Raw genomic sequence first — 19,879 nt, forward strand, 5'->3', positions numbered from 1 at the left:
CGAAAAATACCCGAAAAGAATCTTTAAATTAATTATTTTTTACAAGATTAATTTAATTGAAAAAATAATGTCCTAAATATTAGGCAGTATATATATAGTTATTGGCTGAAAATCAGACTTCATGGTATATTAACGGGATATAAAAAAATATAGCACCAAGTGACAATGACGGTAGATCACATGTGACATTGATGGATGAATATTATTGACAGTTCAACTAAAATTTTGTTGGTTTTTGGTTGCAAATTGCAATTATATTGGAACCTCATAATATTCTAGAAAGAATACCAATACCTCAGCATTGAATACTTGCAATATGGAAACGGAGGAGTGCGAAAATGATAATGAACACAAACGAGCAACGGTAAATATTATTTTATTAACATTTTTTATTTAAAATTTGAACACCTGCTAAAGTTCAGTCTAAATATTGGGGGTATTTTGGTTGAAACTCTAAACCTGACCAACAAAACAACTGTGCAATTACTGAAATAAAATTAAAACTCTTAAAAAAGTATTTTTATAGTGTGTTCAAATGTAAATTTGCCAATTTTCTTTCAGGACCGGAGTCCGTCGCCAGGCGTAAAATCAACGGCGGTGGTCAAGTACACCGCGTTTCAGAGTCCCGTGGGATATGCCCGACTACAATGCAACACAGATTTGAATCTACCACCCTCAAACTGGGGCAGTATCGACTCGTATGGCCTAAAACAGATCCTGACTAGAGGCACTGGCTTATCCAGGTATTTAAAATCAAAGGCGTACTAAACTTAATATCAAAACTAGCATTTATTATTAAGAGAAAAACGTGACAGCTAAAAAATGTAGCCTATGCTATTCTCAAAATTTAGATGAATCCAACAACACCACATTTGTTAAGATCTATCAAACCGTTTCATCTGTAAGGTGTAGTGAAGAATGATAAGATAAAACTGCGCGTTTGGTTTGCAGTTCTATTGCAGTTGTGTCAACTGCATTCAGACTGCACCTGAACTGCAATTTGCGGTTGGATTGCAGTTTAAATGCGGTCCGTCTGTCTAGAGCCTTAATGTCATTGAATTAATAATAATTAACTAACATATGTTAGTAAGATGTTTATTTATCTAGTTATTTAATTAGAACTTGGTTAATGTTTTTATTATGTTTTGGTTCCAGCTTCAGAATGGCTCACATGTTTCCCGATTGTGTTGGTGAGGTCGATGTGATCTCGGATGCGGAGTGCATCAAGAAGTTACTGAAGTTACCGTACCATTCTAATGGAACTGTAAGTTTTTATGATATTATATATGTCACTAAACTAGTTATTTCAGGTTCTGTAAGGGTAAGAAAAATACAGCCGAACATAGAATTTTCCCCTTTTCGAAGTCAAAAACAGACCCCTATTACTAAGCCTCCGCTGTCGGTCCATCTTTCACAGGGCTCTATCTCTTAAACCGTAATAGATGCACTTGATTTTTTTTATAGAATGTGTACTGCTATGGCCATGATAATAATAAATAATAGAAATTAAAAGGTTTAAAATAAATAAGGAATGCCATACGACGACCCGCGTGGCGGAGCGGCCACCATACCGGTCTGACGCGCATAGGGTCCTGGGTTCGATCCCCGGCCAGACAGATATCTAAATGATGAATTTAGATTTCTGTTTCTGGGTCTGGGTGTTTGTGTATTTTGTCTATGTGTGTGTCCATGGCACCCACGACACAGGGAATCCTAGTGTGGGGGCTGTGAGTGTAGAAAGCGTTTATTTATTATTTATTTATTTATATAAGACACTACTATTCTTTAATTTTTTTTCTGATAATCCATTGAACTGTAATAGGTGGAAATTTTAAATTTTCTCAATGCAATTACTTGTATGGGTGTTATGATAAAAATACTTATGATGCATCTGTATTTCCAGGTGAGCATGATGGTGCACAGAGTAGAAAATACACTACTTCTAGATGACTTTGATGTCTATGATTACCTGATGAAGTCGGAATGGTCGTGGCTGAAGGACTTCTTCTATGATAACATCCTCAAGACTATGTCGGAGAAGGTATGTTTTGTAATCCCTTGTATATATCTTCTTTGTATATTCCTTGTTTGAGAATATGACACCTCTGACTACATCTGCTTTATAATAATTGGGTCAAATGCGGAGACACTATTTTCACAACTGTTAAACAATTCAACTTTTAAATAATGATAATGAATGTTATAAGTAATAAATAATATTATATTAATACCAACAAATTTGACTACATTTACTAACATATTAGGCATTCCTGTAATGTTAGTGAATATGAATTATTAAATAAATAAAAAAAAAAAAATCTGTCTTATTGTAGTAGTGTATCATAGTTGTATTAGCCTGAAAGTTAATAAGGCAGAGATAAGAGTACTAAAATTAAGGCCTCAAGGATAAACCATTTATTCTGACTTATTTAACCACTTGATCAACTAGAGATAAGACTTAAATCCCAATCAGAATATATTTAAATATTCCTGAATGTCCATATGGACAGCTTGCAATACTAACTGGTGTGAAAAAAATCAACAGATTGAAGATGTCCATGGATAATAGTGAGTGACCATTTGCCATTCTTGGAAGAAAGGATAGCTCGGTGTTTTAATTTCAGAAAAAATGCATATTCATTGCTTGTATTGCATTGTATTGTGGAAGATGTTACAATCCTCCATGATTCAATTTTGGGGCACTATTTTCATTACTATTTCTGCCTAATCTGTCTCAGGAGCGAATGTCTCTGACGCCCATGCCGAGCCCCAGTGTGCTGCAACTGACACACAAGTTCCTGTCGCACAGCGTGGCCCAGCCTCCCCCACTGGCGGCACCAGCTTTACCTAACCGCCCTATGTGTCTCACTGGTGAGAGAAATTTTATCAGTTACACTCTCATTGGAAAACATGGTAATAGTTACAAGTAATCATAATAGTTGTATACCGGATATAATAACTATATCATACACTCAACCCGGATGTAAATATTGAATACATAAATATTATGAGTACTTACTCAAGTTATAAACGGTATAAAAAGTAAGATTTTGTGTCATCGCAATTAATTTTAGTGCATTGCAATATGAGTTCATATTATATTGCCTCGATCAAATGCAATATGGACTAAATTTCTTACAACTGCCTGTATTGATGTCAATACAATATAATTGCTTATATATTTTGTGTATTACAACAGGATATAGCATTTTATAATCTTTATAAACCATAAAATAATAACTCAACTCACGCCAACCTAGTTTTGCCAATGTCGTTTGTAGGGCAATATTTATCCATATTGCATTTGATTGCTATAGTTTATCACTATACATCTATCTGACATCAACCTTTGAAAATTAATTATTAAGTAATGAAGTTTTTTAGAATTATTCTGATGTCTAATAATTTTAGAATACTCAGGTCCATTCCTTCCCGAACCGGAGACGCGTCCAGAGGAGCCTCCCAACGAGCACCATTACAACCGCAATGTTCTTTGGACCTTCGAAGACATCCACATGCTGATAGGCAGTGACCTTCCAATCTTCGGAGATAAGGACCGACCCTGCGTTAGTCTCCGACTCAGGGATGCTAGAGAACCTATTAATGTACTTACCGGGATAGACTATTGGCTGGACAACCTCATGTGCAACGTCCCAGAAGTCCTCATGTGCTACCATCTAGACGGTATAGTCCAGAAGTACGAACCAATGAAAACAGAAGACCTACCGAACATGGAGAATTCCCGTTTCTCCCCAAAAGTGATACGGAACGTCGCTCAGAACATCCTGTCCTTTTTAAAATCGAACGTGACCAAAGCAGGGCATACATATTGGCTCTTCAAAGGGCCTCATGATGATGTTGTGAAGTTGTATGATCTAACGTCACTTTGTCCAGATAGTTTGGATAATCCCTTCACGACTCCTGTGGCAATGTTACTCTATAGGGTAGCAAGGAACATGAGGCTTATGAACAGGACGAAACATGTCAAACACCTGTTAGAGCATGTCGTGGAGCTGCTAAAGGTGGAGCGCTATCCGCAGATAGTGGCGTCGTCGCATTATATGCTGTCAGATTTGTATGTGCCGGCGACTACTAATCCTGCGTGCCCCGATTTTAAGGGTGAGTTTTATGTAATTTCACCATTGATATTTTTTTGTGGAATATTATGCTTGGCGTACATATTTAAAGGCTTATGGGATCCGGTGTCTGTTAATATAAAAAAAAAAGTTTTTTGCTGACCTGTTCCCAGGCAAGGTCAATTTCTTTAGAATGGCCTCAATAAAGTTGTTGCTACGCCCATATCAGCCCTTGGTTGCTTCCAAGTCCAACACGACTGCTACTGATCTCTTCGTTATTTTACTGTCCTGATGTGTGGTGTAGTAAAACCCTTCATAATTCGACTCCAGACGGGCCACCGTTATTCTCATTTCTATCTTATAATAGCTATTGTGTTTAGGATTAAATTATGTGATAAAAACTGAGTATCCTAATTGTGTGTGTGTGTGTGTGTGTGTGTGTGTGTGTGTGTGTGTGTGTGAGGAGTCCGTAAGACCCTTCAAAAATATTTTAAAATAAAATAAATTCCCAGACGAGACATCAGATTCTGATGAAGAGTCCGACTTCGGAAACTATGCGGAGTTCGCGCGCGAGTTCGCGAGCGACAGAGACAGCACGTCGTGCGACAAGGACAGTAACACCGCGGGGGACAAGGACGACGCGAGTGACCGGGTCGAGATCATGAGCGATTGTACTGAAAAGGTCAGTCGTTCGTTCAATTTTTATAGTTTATTTTTAAAGTTATACTTTTTTTGAAGCGTTGAGCGGAAAACAATGAGAGTTATTTAGAAAACCGACGGATATAAAATCAACACCATGAAGTAGGCAAACAAATATTTTCAGGTATATTATACGATAAGTTACGTTACGAGGGGTATCGTGTCTGTTTGTACCAATGATATTGTAATGTATTTGTTTTGCTCGTGTACATAGAGATACATGCTTATTTTAATTAAATTCGTTAAAGCATAAGATTAGATATGGCCACAGTTGTTTTGTCTGTGGCTGAGCTAAGATTACAATAACTTTTCAAAAAGTGCTCTATAAAGAACCTATTTTGAATTAAAAAAAAATGATTTGATTTGATTCGAATAACTATTCAATAAATACTAATTCAATATAATAACGAAATTATATCATAATAATAGGTAAATTAATATAATCCTTATTATTTGCTATTTTTTTTTATTAATAGGAAGATCCATGCGACAAAGAAGTAACCGACCCAGAGGTGGACGAAGGTGTGTGCGAGGGAGAGAGCGATGGGGAAGCCAACAAGTGCGAGCGGGACGGCGATAGGTCCTTGGCGCTGCAAATACGCGGCTTGACTCTAAAGTATACGGAAGAGCGTGCACGTTTTCATACTACTGTAAGTGTTTTTAGGCGGTTTTGTCTATTTGTACCATTGACTTATACTGTTTTACATTCAGGAATGTCTGAATTTTAAGTGCTACAAAGGGAAATAAAGTACTACAAGGGTGGCGTAGTTGTCATTTGGTCTAGAAATGACTAAATGAAATGTAAAAATAAATATGTCACTATGTGTGAAAAATAAATGTAAAAATTTGCCTTACAAAGTGCAAAAAGAAAAGTAGATGTTACGTCACATTTATTTCCATATCTTTAAAATAAATAAGTCACTTTGTGTGTAAATACATTGTAAAAAATAGCATTAAAAAGTGCAAAAAAGAAAAGTAGATATTACTTCACATTTATTTCTATAACTTTAAAATAAATAAGTCACTTTGTGTGTAAATACATTGTAAAAAATAGCATTAAAAAGTGCAAAAAAGAAAAGTAGATATTACTTCACATTTATTTCTATAACTTTAAAATAAATAAGTCACTTTGTGTGTAAATACATTGTAAAAAATAGCATTAAAAAGTGCAAAAAAGAAAAGTAGATATTACTTCACATTTATTTCTATAACTTTAAAATAAATAAGTCACTTTGTGTGTAAATACATTGTAAAAAATAGTATTAAAAAGTGCAAAAAAGAAAAGTAGATATTACTTCACATTTAATTCCATAACTTTAAAATAAATAAGTCACTTTGTGTGTAAATACATTGTAAAAAATAGCATTAAAAAGTGCAAAAAAGAAAAGTAGATATTACTTCACATTTAATTCCATAACTTTAGCAAAATACTTGTCCAAATAATAATTACACCAAATAGTCTAAATAACCATTTTCAAGATTAGCCAATTCGATGGACGACAATTTAAAATAATACCATTTACCAATTAAATTTTACAATTTATTTTATATTCAGGATGAAAAGTCGAAGAGTGAGAGGGGCAAATCTCTAGGGGCGGACCCCCCGGAGCGCTGCGGCCGCGCCCTCCGACACGCCCTTAAGGGGTTACAGGCTTTACATCATCTTACTATACAAAAGTCGAAAGTAAGTTGTTTTTTTTTTAATTTATTCAATAAAACATATTATTTACATCAATGATATCTATACATTATACCTTCATATTAAAAAAAATAGTGTGGAAATCTAAAAAGAAAATATATTTTCCCAAAAAGGAAATTTAAAAGATAAATAAAAAATTTACAAATCTCTTAAAACAGTAACGTATTATTCTTATGCAGTCATAGAAATGCATTCACACAATAGGTTAAAAGCTCTAATTATTAATCAAAATAAGGGGATTTTATTAAAACAAAAAAGGCGTTGCTTTGTTATGCATAGAATGACAAAGATCTTGTTTTAAAAAATAAAATTACCCATGTTCTTATTTTTATCTTAGGAAGAAGAACGTGAGCGACTGAAACAGCAGATAATAATAGAAGAGCAGCATCCCAAGATGGCCAACCCTTACGAACCAATCAAAATGGACTACGAACCGCTGAGTAGACGGAAAGACCCGAAAGAACACGTCTCTCGAAGCAGAAGACGGAAGCGGGAACGAAAGACCGAGAAGTCTACCGACTTCTTGATTGAATCCAAATCGAATATAGACAAAAACGCCATTTTGATACGAAAAGAAAATAACGCACTACCGTCCTGGCATGAACCGAATAGGGATGACAACTTCGCTTGGAAATTACATCTGAAAACCCTTTTATATGAGAAGATTTGCCTCGCGTACGCAACCCTAGCTGAATACAGTTACGCAAACGAACAGTATGGCTTCTCGATTAAATACATATCAATGGCAAGCAAATGCCAGAAGTTGTTAAGCAATATGATAATAAAAAGTCGTGTGGTAGACGCTAGTTGTCTTATCGGACGAGTCGGGGATAATTTCTTTCAATTAAGCAAGCATTGGGTGAGCTTGGACAAGTTTAAGAAGCAGTTTGAAACGGACCACGAGATTGATAGTCAGATCAAAGTTGAGATTGAAAACGACTTTGCGGAGGAGATTGATGGGGATGCGGGAGATGAGTTTGACTTGGGTGAGTTGTTTTGGTATCTGAATTTTTGAAAATCCGTTAATGTTATTTATTTTTTCTTTCTCTTCTTTCAATTAGAAAGAAAGAAAATGAGTAGAAAATGCTACTTAGCATTAAGTCCGCCTATTGTACCGCTATTTTTATTGGTCATCATCATCATCATCATCAACCCATTATTGTCCTACTGCTGGGCACGGGTCTCCTCTCAGAATGAGAAGGATTAGGCCATAGTCCACCGCGCTGGACAAGTGCGTATTGGTAGACTTCACATACCTTTAAGATTTTTTTATAAATCTCTCAGGTATGCAGGTTTCCTCACGATGTTTTCCTTCACCGTTTAAGCAAGTGATAATTAATTTCTAATACGCACATAAATTTGAAAATCAGAGGTGCGTGCCTGGGATTTGCACCTCGGACCCCTCGATCGAGAGGCCGCGTTTCTTAACCACTGGGCTATCACTGCTGCTGCCACTAGGCTATCACTGCTGCTATTTAATTACACTTTATTGGTCAATAAAGTGTAATAAAAAAAAATGTATCTTGCTGCGTAAAACCTTTACATATTTATATATAATGTAGATTAACAATGATTAAAAATAAGGTAAGTATGTTTGACATTTTAAATTTGTTAAATTAAAGAATAATAATAATTTAGAATATACTGTCTTTCATCTAAAAATACAGGAATTCACTATCAACTCAAAATTGAAATAAAAATAAGACACATTTTTTGTAGAGGGACTTAATACAAGAAATGTGTTCCTTCAACATTTTATGCTGTTTATCTTATTAATTTTGTTGTATTATATTTTTCTTCGTGTGGTCTGATAAAGGTAGTAATCTGAAATAAACTGAAGTAATTTAATCCAACCCAATGTAATAATAATAACTATTAAATTCCCATGCAGGTTCCAACTGCACGCATCCCATTTGCATTAATCATTGTTTCATAAGCACTTTTTCTGTCATACATGTCTCACACAAGTTGCAAAGAAACGCGTGCGGCAGAAAACTTCAACTTTATTTTAGGAATGTAAATTAAATTAAAATTATGCCCTTGTCAGACATAAGCCTGCCGACGAGCGAGACGGACGCGATGTTGTCAGCGTGTGCGTACTACCGACGAGCAGAACGTGTGGCGGGGGCGCAACATAAGAGGGATGAATTGTTACGTCGCCTCGCTTCCGTCGCTAACGAGCTCGCGGTCAGACACATGAATGACGCGCAACGTGAGTATTTTGGTGTCTTTTTCGTGTGTAATGTATGTGTTTTGTACGTGTATTTCTATACACATAGTCGCATGTGTGTGTAACTGTGTGTGTGCGTGTTTATATGCGTATGTGTCTGTGTTTATTTGTGTATGGCCGCATACATCTATTTACATGTGTGTGTACACGTATGTATGTGTGTATGATTGCGCCTAGGTGTGTATCGATGAGTGTATGAACATGTGTGCGCGTGTGTCCGTGTTCGTATGCATGTTAGTGCATGTAAGTGTATGCGTTTGTTAGTGCGTCTATATTCGGCGATACTGCCGGCGTGTGCGTACTACCGGCGTGCGGAACGTGTGGCTGGTGTAGCATAAGAGGGATGAACTACTGAGACGCTTGGCCTGCGTCGCTAACGAGCTCGTGGTCAGACACATGAATAATGCGCAACGTGAGTACTTTGTTCTTCTTTAGAGATATGTGGATGTATCCGAGTGTGCATATGCGTTCCCAGATCTTGTATCTAGGCGAGTGTTATTGTAAGCGCGCTCACGCGTGCATGTATTTGTGCGGTTTTTATATGTACTGCGTGTGCGCGTTTATGTATGTCTGCTGTGTGATGAGTATTCATGTGCAAACGCGTGTATATGCATATATGCAGTATTTGTCATGTATATATGTGTGTAAGTGCGAATGCATGCTTACTGTTTGTTACTTGTACTCTCGATGTACTTATATTGGCTGACCTCTTACTTCCATTTTTGCATTCCAAGCATCTCTTTTCCTTCCCCTCCGCTCATCTTTCCAGTGCATTCAGTAAGTTCTAATCTTCCATCCCGGCCATACGTTTCCTAATTCCGTACTCATTGTGTAATTCCGTGCTAAATAAACGTTACATTCACTTTGTTGCTTTGTAATTTCTTTTTTAAAAAACCCTCGAGAAGGGTCCCCCGTAACAGTACGTATGATTGTGTGTGCATGTATAACGGAGTAACAAAGTTTAAAAGGCGTGACGTCAGCACCGCTGACGTCACAATTGTTGTTATTTTGGTGATGGCTCACGTTCAAACCTTCGAAAGAAAACCACACCAGAATTGTTGAGCTTCGTTTATTCTTCGGGCAGCATAGCGACGTCCTAAGGAGGTCCGCACTGTTCTACAGCTCGAGCAGTAATGCTCCGATGTCGCCAGTACGGCCCTTTTTATAGGACCGGCACACGTGCACTTGTTTTCCTATTTAAGATGCAGGTAGTTTTACCTCAGGTGTTTAATCATTTCATTTTATAATAGGACAACTGCCGTATTTGCTCCGACATGTATATATTCGTAGGTGTATATCGTCGTGCGCGTACTACTATAAGTCCTCTAAGGTAGCAACGCATTTGTAACAAACCTTCGGTAGAACTAATCTTATCTGGGGTTGATTATAGATATCCATATGCGCCTGTAACCAATTACCGTAAGGTGGTTGCTCACGTACAGTCCGTGCCAAACTAGAAATTGCTGCCAGTAGGTGTAGTGATAAAATTAGTTATGGTGACGCGATTCATTTCTATGTTCAGATCGGACTAGCAGTTTTACGTTATACCTCTATGACATAAAATTAACTTCCAGAAATCTACAACGAATACTCGGAGACAGAGGACGAGTCGGAAGCGGCAGTGCTCCTACAACAGTTCAAGTCGTTAGCTCGCAAGGCAGCAGACTGTCTGGATGAAGCCGCTACCATCTTCCAGAGGGTTCACGATGTGCCTAACTTAGCCCTTTTGTACTGTAACAAGGCTAGGTATATGAGGTTTAAGGCGCATTGTAATCCAGGGGGATTTAGGTGAGTGGAGTCAAAACTTTCATTTATTAAATAATAGTTTGAAAAACTAAAAACTGCGCTAAAATGTTACAAGGCAAATCGTTAATCTTGATGGATGGAGGATGGGAGAAGATTATTAAAATCGTGTATTGTCATCGGTTCTTACATAATTGTTCAATATTTTGAATTATTTTGAGTTCAAAGTTTCCGTTACATACATACCGTACATACCTACATACAGGTCAAGCTAATAAAAGATTGGTAAAATTAGATCATTTTATTTTTTAGTGCGTTTTATTTTCAAGGGTCATATGGTTTTCTAAAAATATGTATTCAAAATTGATAAATTTATTAATGAAAATTCCTGGGGTCATTGGAAAACAACATTTTTTTCACACTTATATAAGAATTTTAATAGCATTAATATGTCAAAACATCGGTTTATTCATTGTGTGCTGTCATGATATAGATAATATAGAACACAGTGGCCGACAGCGTTTTTATTGGTTACAAAAAAATATATATACATATTCAAAATTAAAATTGTAACTCTCTGAGTCGCAAAATACTATCTATTTATTCAGAAATTACCGAAATTTATGCCAAAAAGTACCTATTTAAAAAGATGTAATAACTAGTATATTGTTGTAATTTCAGTTCAGAAAAACGCAGCCTCTACAGCCAAGCGGAGGATCTCTACACCTCTGCGCTGAAGCTACTGGGTCCTCGGGAGTCGTGTGGAGCCGCTTCCATAAGGGATTTAGTTGGCTGGGAGCTGTCCTGCCATGTGTACACCCGCGCGGTGCTCATGCAGGACTGTCCTGGGGCCTCCGCTAATGTAAGTATGGTCCGCGTCAAACTGCTAGTCCGCTCTGAATATAGAAACGAGTCGCGTCGCAACAGCAAATTGTAGATATTAGCGGGACGAAGACAGCGCGGGACCCTCCGCTCTTCTCGCCCTCGGGCGCATTGTGACGTGTGGATGGAGTGGAGAGTAATGAAACGAATGATGGTTCGATATATACTGACTTTATTTAAAGGAAAATACATCTTTTTATATTAAAATGTAAATAGGTACTTAAACTACGCGTCCCGATTACATGTCTTGGATTACTAGTGTCTAGTTGCTAATTAAAGAGAAATAATATGATATCCAATAGCCAATAGAATTAAATATGATATTGATATATATTCTTAAAGACACGCGTAACCTAAATTCCTAAGTGATATCTCATACGAGTACTTATACCTAATGCCTACATTACAACATAGCGCAGTTAGTGTGCCCTCACGTTGTTACGGAGTATATGCTTGTAGTTGTGTTCGACCGCATTGGCTCTCTGACTACACCTGCGCGCAACAACTTCAGAGCGGACTAGCAGTTTGGCGCGGAATATACTTAGGTTTAAAGGTGAAGGTTGTGTGGCGACTATTGTGGTATTCCCGATATTCGTCACAAGATGGCGCTACACGTACTCTGAATCACGCTATCGAAGATTTCTTAATATCTTCATATATTATATATAAGCTCCCGGGCATAATCACTTCACACACACGTAGATCTCCCTTAGCAAAAGTTGAAAATTTGAATCTGTTATCTGGTATAGTCCGCGCCAAACTTCTATTCCGCTCTGAATATAGAAACGAATCGCGTCGAATAGCAAATTGTTGATATTAGCGGTACCCCCCCAGCACCCGTCTGCGGTATGCCCTTACGTTGCTATGTATGCTTGTAGTTGTGCGCAACAACTTCAGAGCGGACTAGCAGTTTGGCGCGGACTATATCACCGTCACTTCTACAGCAGGCAGCCTGGCAGGTGCAGGCAGTCTATCTTCGGATAAGACTCATGAAAGAGCTCTGCTCCCAACAGAACTGTTGGTTTATCTGGTACAGTCTTGCACTGTATATTGCATAAGCGGAATCGCTACCGCGATACCCTATGCTTTAGCTGTATTGCCTGAACAAGGTGATACGCTATTCGGGTGGACGTGTGGCCACTATACGAACATAGAGCTGAGGCTCTGTTCGTCTCTATTCGGGTGGTTGTGTAACCACTATACGAACATAGAGCTAAGGCTCTGTTCGTCTCTATTCGGGTGGTTGTGTAACCACTATACGAACATAGAGCTAAGGCTCTGTTCGTCACTATTCGGGTGGCTGTGAGGCCACTATACGAACATAGAGCTAAGGCTCTGTTCGCCACTATTCGGGTGGCTGTGAGGCCACTATACGAACATAGAGCTAAGACTCAGTTCGTCACTATTCGGGTGGCTGTGTTGCCACAATACGAACGTAAAACTAAGGTTCTGTTCGTAATTATTCGGGTGGTAGTGTTGCCATTATATTAACGTAGAATTAAGATTCTGTTCGTAACTATTTTAACTTTGTTTTACTATTTGTACACCTGTTATTATATTGAGTGTTGTCCTATCCTGTAAGATTAGTGTGTAAATAAACCTTTTGTTTATTATTTATGGCTATTTAATCCCTGCAATATGGGAATTCCTAATCCTGACATACCTTCCTTGGCTCCAGATCCTACATATATTACATATTTCGAGCAGCGATTCCTTGTTTGACAAATCTTTCCTCTGTACGATAAATTACTTGGATTTTGGATTTGAATTTATGACAATTTTATGAATTCCAGGAAGTAACAGAAGTAGCGGAGGCCTTCAAGCACGCGCTGAAGTTTTGTCCAGTGAGTCCCGGGCCAAGGCAGTACCTCTATCAATTTCGCGCTGCCATGATAAACCATCGTCTGGGCTCGCTCTACCATTCACAGTATAGGTATGTGTATACTTGGTTATTATTTGAAATAATGAAATTTTAAGATTTTTTTATATCTAACCTAACGATAAGGCAGACGGGCTACCTGATGGAAAGCAGTCACCGTCGCCTATGGACATTTGCAACACCAGAGGGAGGAGTCGCCAATGCATCGCCGGCCGGAAGGAGAGCTCTTTTTACACCCCTCTTGAAGAGCCCCATGTCATAGTCCTGAATACTCAGGGAATACCTCAGGGCTGAGATAATTCCTTTGTTGTTGTTCGTTAATTCGTTGTATAATTGACTGTACATAAAAAAAATTGAAAAATTTTGTGCTTTTTATGTAAAGTGAGGTTTAACAAAATAATTAAGAAGGGCTTTAAAAAGATAGATATGCTATCTATCTTTTTAAAAGATAAAAATATACAGATTTACATTTGATAATGAAAAAAATCACTATGATACAGATTTACACTTGATAATGAAAAAAATCACTAGGATACAGATTTACACTTGAAAATGAAAAAAATCACTATGATACAGATTTACACTTGATAATGAAAAAAATCACTAGGATACAGATTTACACTTGAAAATTAAAAAAAATCATTAGGATACAGGTCTGCACTGTGTGTGTTTCACTTCGATATTGTACGTGTCTATTGCGTGTGTAAGATATTGAATGTGCTCGTTTTATTTACGAAGTCTTACATTCAAATGACGACACCCGTTGTGTGTGAGTGTGTGTGTGCTATGTTCCACTTGAATAATGACGTTGTGTTCCAGGTTGACAACGGAGGAGGGTCCCCGTCGTCGGGCGCTGCTGGGGGCGCTGTGCGGCCAGTACGAGCGGGCGGCGCGGCAGTTCGCGGCGCTCGAGGACGCCGCCATGTTCCTCACGGCGCGCCTCGAGCACGTCGCCGCGCTCGAGGCGCACGCTCTGGGTGCGTACCCCGCGGGCCCCGTGTGGAGCGTGCGCAGTGTCCGCGCGGGGTCGCAGGCGGCCAGTACGAGCGGGCGGCGCGGCAGTTCGCGGCGCTCGAGGACGCCGCCATGTTCCTCACGGCGCGCCTCGAGCACGTCGCCGCGCTCGAGGCGCACGCTCTGGGTGCGTACCCCGCGGGCCCCGTGTGGAGCGTGCGCAGTGTCCGCGCGGGGTCGCAGGCGGCCAGTACGAGCGGGCGGCGCGGCAGTTCGCGGCGCTCGAGGACGCCGCCATGTTCCTCACGGCGCGCCTCGAGCACGTCGCCGCGCTCGAGGCGCACGCTCTGGGTGCGTACCCCGCGGGCCCCGTGTGGAGCGTGCGCAGTGTCCGCGCGGGGTCGCAGGCGGCCAGTACGAGCGGGCGGCGCGGCAGTTCGCGGCGCTCGAGGACGCCGCCATGTTCCTCACGGCGCGCCTCGAGCACGTCGCCGCGCTCGAGGTGCACGCTCTGGGTGCGTACCCCGCGGGCCCCGTGTGGAGCGTGCGCAGTGTCCGCGCGGGGTCGCAGGCGGCCAGTACGAGCGGGCGGCGCGGCAGTTCGCGGCGCTCGAGGACGCCGCCATGTTCCTCACGGCGCGCCTCGAGCACGTCGCCGCGCTCGAGGCGCACGCTCTGGGTGCGTACCCCGCGGGCCCCGTGTGGAGCGTGCGCAGTGTCCGCGCGGGGTCGCAGGCGGCCAGTACGAGCGGGCGGCGCGGCAGTTCGCGGCGCTCGAGGACGCCGCCATGTTCCTCACGGCGCGCCTCGAGCACGTCGCCGCGCTCGAGGCGCACGCTCTGGGTGCGTACCCCGCGGGCCCCGTGTGGAGCGTGCGCAGTGTCCGCGCGGGGTCGCAGGCGGCCAGTACGAGCGGGCGGCGCGGCAGTTCGCGGCGCTCGAGGACGCCGCCATGTTCCTCACGGCGCGCCTCGAGCACGTCGCCGCGCTCGAGGCGCACGCTCTGGGTGCGTACCCCGCGGGCCCCGTGTGGAGCGTGCGCAGTGTCCGCGCGGGGTCGCAGGCGGCCAGTACGAGCGAGCGGTGTACCCGCTGGAAACTAATCGGAACCAAACCAAACCGAAACAAATCAAATTTTTATAGTTGACTAAATGCATACTTAAAACTTTTAAGCTGATTCTTATTGAAAAGACGTATTAAGAGACAAACACTTGCAGCGTTCCATCTTAGTGTATACCGTATCAGTCATATTCTACATGTCTCAATTCGGTAACACTCCGACCCTATCTTAATACTTACATTTAGTACTCTGCATACTTGTATTTACTACTTATTATAAAAAAATACGAATTTATCCTTACAACTCTATTCATATAAAAAATCTTTTTCCAGTGTGCCAAAACCTGAAATTGAAGTCGCTTCAGACAGCCATCATGCTGCTACGGCAAAGTCACTCCGTCATGAAGCTACTAAAGAACAGAGACCCAGAAGACCAAAAGGAGACATCGAACCCAGAAGACGGCGAAGAAAAATCCATGAAGAACGAACACAGCCTACTATGCTTGTATGAAAATAGACTCCACTTCATATTAAAGAGCATCATACAGTACACTAGGTCGAAGTCTAACAAAGATTATGAAAAAATGACAGATATGTACAAGAAGTTGTATTGCGCTAGTTTAAGAATACAAAAGAATGAGGATTTGAAACTATTCGCGGGTAGTATCTGTGAAGTTTTGGAAGCTATGGACGAGATTGATAAGGAGTTTGAATAGGCCGTAGTAGGCTGAGGGGTATAAATGCAAAGAAGCTTAAATGATAAAGTTGAAGGTGGTAGAACCCTTTGTGGTTCGACTCCGGCGGCACCACCGCCACACATATCTCTACCTCATAGCAGTGTTAAGCGTAGCTGTGTTCTAGTTTGAGGGGTGTGGTAAGGGAGACATACTTTTCAGAGGCGTTCCAGCTTAGTCCTCAGGGGTAGCGGCGCATCTGTGGCTGACCTCAGGAAGGAATATCTAATCCTATCTCGGATTGATTACAGATGTCCATGGGTAGCAGTAGCCACTTCCATCAGGTACACTGCATGCTCATCTGCTATTCCTATATTATAAAAAAACGTGGTAAAAAGCGTATAAACAGAATTATTTGTGATTTTTGGTTGTGGCATAGAATCCGTATGCATTTTCGTAGTGCATTTTGCTTTGGATAATGGTAGATACGCATTTTAGGGTGTCCGCTAAAACATTAAAGATAATGTTTAGTATAAGGTTTTGCGGTTTAGATGCGGTACAGTTTTCTATACCAAATTTAAAACATAACTAAACCTATTTGCTTTTATACCCCTCAAATAAAACAAACGTTTCATCAAACATTATTGAAGTTTGTCTGTGATTTCTAATTACATACCGCCATTTTCGAAGCCTTTAAAGTACCTATGGTCAATTTTGAATCATGTGAGTATCTCACTGCCAAAGTTTAGGTCCCAAACAGGTTACTAGAGGCAATGTCTGTAGATGTATTAAATACATGATAATATGAACTTCCGAATTTCTAAAAGAAGAAATCATATTCAGGTACTGAACGTAATTTCGTCATCGTAATCGGCTATAATCGGTTTTCTACGGAATTGTAGAGTACGATTTATCTAGAGCTGCTACAACTATTTTTGAAAATGGTTAACCTTATTCTTTAGAGTAACATTTTGCAAGCAAGTTGTTACATCCTGTTTGTTTGAAACTCTTAACTTCTACGCAGGGGTTGCATGCTTCGAATCAGACACCCTTTTGACTTTTCGAAGCTATGTGCGTATTAGTTATAATTAATTATCCCTTGCTTTCAAGGCAAAGGAAAACATTGTAAGGAAATTGGTGGACTACTTCTCATGACTAGATCCGTTCCCAGCAGTGAGACAATAATGGGTTGATGATGATGGTGGTGTTTACAGCTCTGTATACATATACTTTTAAATGGACGCGACTGTACGTTAAAGAAGTTGTATAACGACTGACAAATTATTGAAACTTAAAGCTGAAATCCCTCTTTTTTATCGATAGTTTTACTAGAGATATTCATAAAATACCGATAGTTTTACTGGAGGTATTCATAAAATACCGATAGTTTTACTAGGGATATACCCGTTGCTTCTTATTGACAATATCTCTACCATTTTCATATTCAGAAATTTGAATTTTGAGTTCAATATTAAAGTATAAATTTAACTTGAAATGAAAAAGGTACACTTAATTTATTTTAATGTTGAGGGAAACTGCAATGATCTGTGGAAATTGTGCTGTAATATTACTTATAAGACTTGATTGTAAATAAAATCATTTTAATTTTTGTAAATTGTTGTTTTATTGTTTATTTTTGTAATAAACTATGAAGTCGCCGCCGCTCATAGACATTGGTATTTCAGCAAACGGAGGTGCGAGCATTTTAGTTTTCATAGTTGTATTTTATTTTTTGTAAGACAATTATTAAAAAAATATGTAGTGACGCGCCCGACGACGAGACTAATACATCAGACCTCGGGTAAGAATATCTAATCCTATCTGGAGCTGATTACAGATGTCCATACGGCAATAGCCACTTACGATCAGGTGGCCTGCATGCTCGTGTGCTACTAATCTAAGATATTTAAAAAAAATACGATGCCCTACTTCAAAATTAATCAGTAATTTTTTTTTTCGATTTGTTTTATAAGTCCGCTAGTTACAAGGCGTCCAATAAAATTATCGCGAGCGCACAGAGCGGCCGTCCGCTTCGTACGGCTTACGACGCGATGGACTTAACAGATTTTGAGGTGTTAAACCCTCTGTTGTTCGACTTCGGCAGCACCACCGCCACACCTATTTCTGCCTAATAACAGTAGTATTAAGCGCTGGTTTGAAGGGCATGGTACGGGAGACATACTTTTCCGAGGTATTCTAGCTTAGTCTAGGTAGCGGCGCATCTGTGGCCGACTTCAGGCAGGAAACTAATCTCATATTAAGTTAATTACAGATTTCTATGGGCGGCAGTAGCCACTTATCATCAGGCTGACTGCACGCTCGTCTACTCCAATACTTGAATAATATTTCATTACAAGTATAGGTACTTAGTTCACTTTCAAATACTCAAGATTATTATTATACATTATTTGTAAATTGCTAATCACGTCTCGGCAAGGGATTAATCGTATTCAAGTGTGAACAAATACAATGCTATCAATGCATCATTTAAGTCCCCAGTGGCCACAAAGGATATGCCCAATGTCCTTAATTGAATGACATTGAGCCCACTGAGATTTATACAACTAAACTGACCAATTAATTATGCTATCCGTTTTAAAAGGTATCATACAAGATCCAATTTATTTTCAGCTTTATGTTAGTGATAATAAAGAAATAAAATATGCCTTCGTGAAATGAAATGTCCAGTTAAGCGTGGTCGGTTTGGTAAATTGATGGAAAGAATTAAATACTTCCTGTATGAGAATTAAGGGTTTTTGAAGCTATTTTTGGTTGTCTCCTTACTTGTTGTTCATTGTTGTTGCTTACTATCTTTGAAATTAAAATAGCGTGGGTAGAAAGGTAACGTAGGTATTTACTATAATAGTATTGTGTGGTTTCTACACATTTCTCTACGTAAAACCTTTTTCAGCAGTACATATTATAAAAAAATATATTTAGAATTGCGTTCTTGCCCGAACGGCCAAATCTACGCGGTAAAAAAAATCAACATTTAAAAATTACAGATTATAACGACTTAAAATAATTAATATAACAGATTATCTATGTAGGTACGTATAATAAAATTGGGAAATCAGATTATTTCAGTTAGGTATTAAGAATGACTTATAAGTGTATTCGATTACTGATTAGAGATTACTTTTTAATCCTCGCTTCATTAATAATTGCTTTAAACGCTAAGTTTCTTTCTGCTGCATAACTTCTCTAAAGAAGAAATGTATTATGTATAGCGGTTTACCGCCTTTTTATTTAATCACTTTTTCAGTATAACACAATATTTCCACCCACACGGCCTTTATCTGTTGGATCGATTTTCATAATCAGTATCATTGGGCAGCTAATGCATATTTGTAATATTTTATCTGATTAAACATTGGCTAATTACTCCGACGCTAGGAACGGTTCTGGTTATTTTTAATCGTATACGTATGTTGTGATTTATTAAAAGTGGTCTAAATAATGTATATTAGGCTAGGATTTATAGACATTTAAGAAGGTGCCGTAGATGTAGGTACTAATCCTAAAATAAAATAAAATCCTAAGAGGGAGTTTAAGTATATATTTGTTGTTAGTCTACACAAGTTTTTCAGTTTTTGCAAAATTCGACAATTTCATTAATCTGTCTGCAAAGTAAATTGTGCAATTTGGAGAAAAAATACGAAAGTAAAGGCGTTTCAAGTAGTCATTTTCTATGTATTAAACTGTAGGTTAGGATAAACAGATATTAATTTACTTTTCTACTTATGTTTAGTTCAGCTTAGTTCCGTGAAGTTAGCTAAGTTCAGAGAATAAAAATGTTGATGTAATAAAATTCGTAACTGTGATTACATTGTAACATATTATTTCGACATGTACTGATTATAATATTTATCAGTAACGTATCCATAAGGCGAAATTTAACAGGAAATAGTATGGTAATAAATGTTGCTGGCTGTCGGCTGTATCCGTAACCATAGTAAAAAAATAAAAATCCATACGTCCGAC

At 39.3% G+C, this 19,879-nt stretch overlaps 1 protein-coding gene across 2 annotated transcripts; it reads left to right on the top strand.

Moving 5' to 3' along the window:
* The first annotated feature begins 209 nt into the window (after nt 1–209).
* Nucleotides 210–17,510, top strand: LOC140745704 (erythroid differentiation-related factor 1). 2 transcript variants are annotated; one of them, XM_073077603.1, is made up of 16 exons: nt 210–364; nt 562–743; nt 1,156–1,264; nt 1,904–2,041; nt 2,739–2,871; nt 3,412–4,119; nt 4,589–4,758; nt 5,252–5,425; nt 6,331–6,459; nt 6,812–7,460; nt 8,522–8,686; nt 10,279–10,492; nt 11,129–11,309; nt 13,123–13,262; nt 14,028–15,169; nt 15,555–17,510. In XM_073077603.1, the coding sequence occupies exons 1-16, from the start codon at nt 317–319 to the stop codon at nt 15,935–15,937; spliced, it is 4,665 nt and encodes a 1,554-aa protein (XP_072933704.1). In that variant the 5' UTR covers nt 210–316; the 3' UTR covers nt 15,938–17,510. The 2 variants fall into 2 exon arrangements, with proteins under 2 accessions (XP_072933704.1, XP_072933711.1); XM_073077610.1 differs by having other exon boundaries at nt 3,421–4,119.
* Nucleotides 17,511–19,879: the final 2,369 nt, after the last annotated feature.

This window comes from Epargyreus clarus, unplaced genomic scaffold (assembly GCF_041222505.1).
Source record: "Epargyreus clarus isolate Ecla_fem2 unplaced genomic scaffold, WU_Ecla_fem_2.2 ptg000002l, whole genome shotgun sequence".
Lineage (NCBI taxonomy): Eukaryota > Metazoa > Arthropoda > Insecta > Lepidoptera > Hesperiidae > Epargyreus > Epargyreus clarus.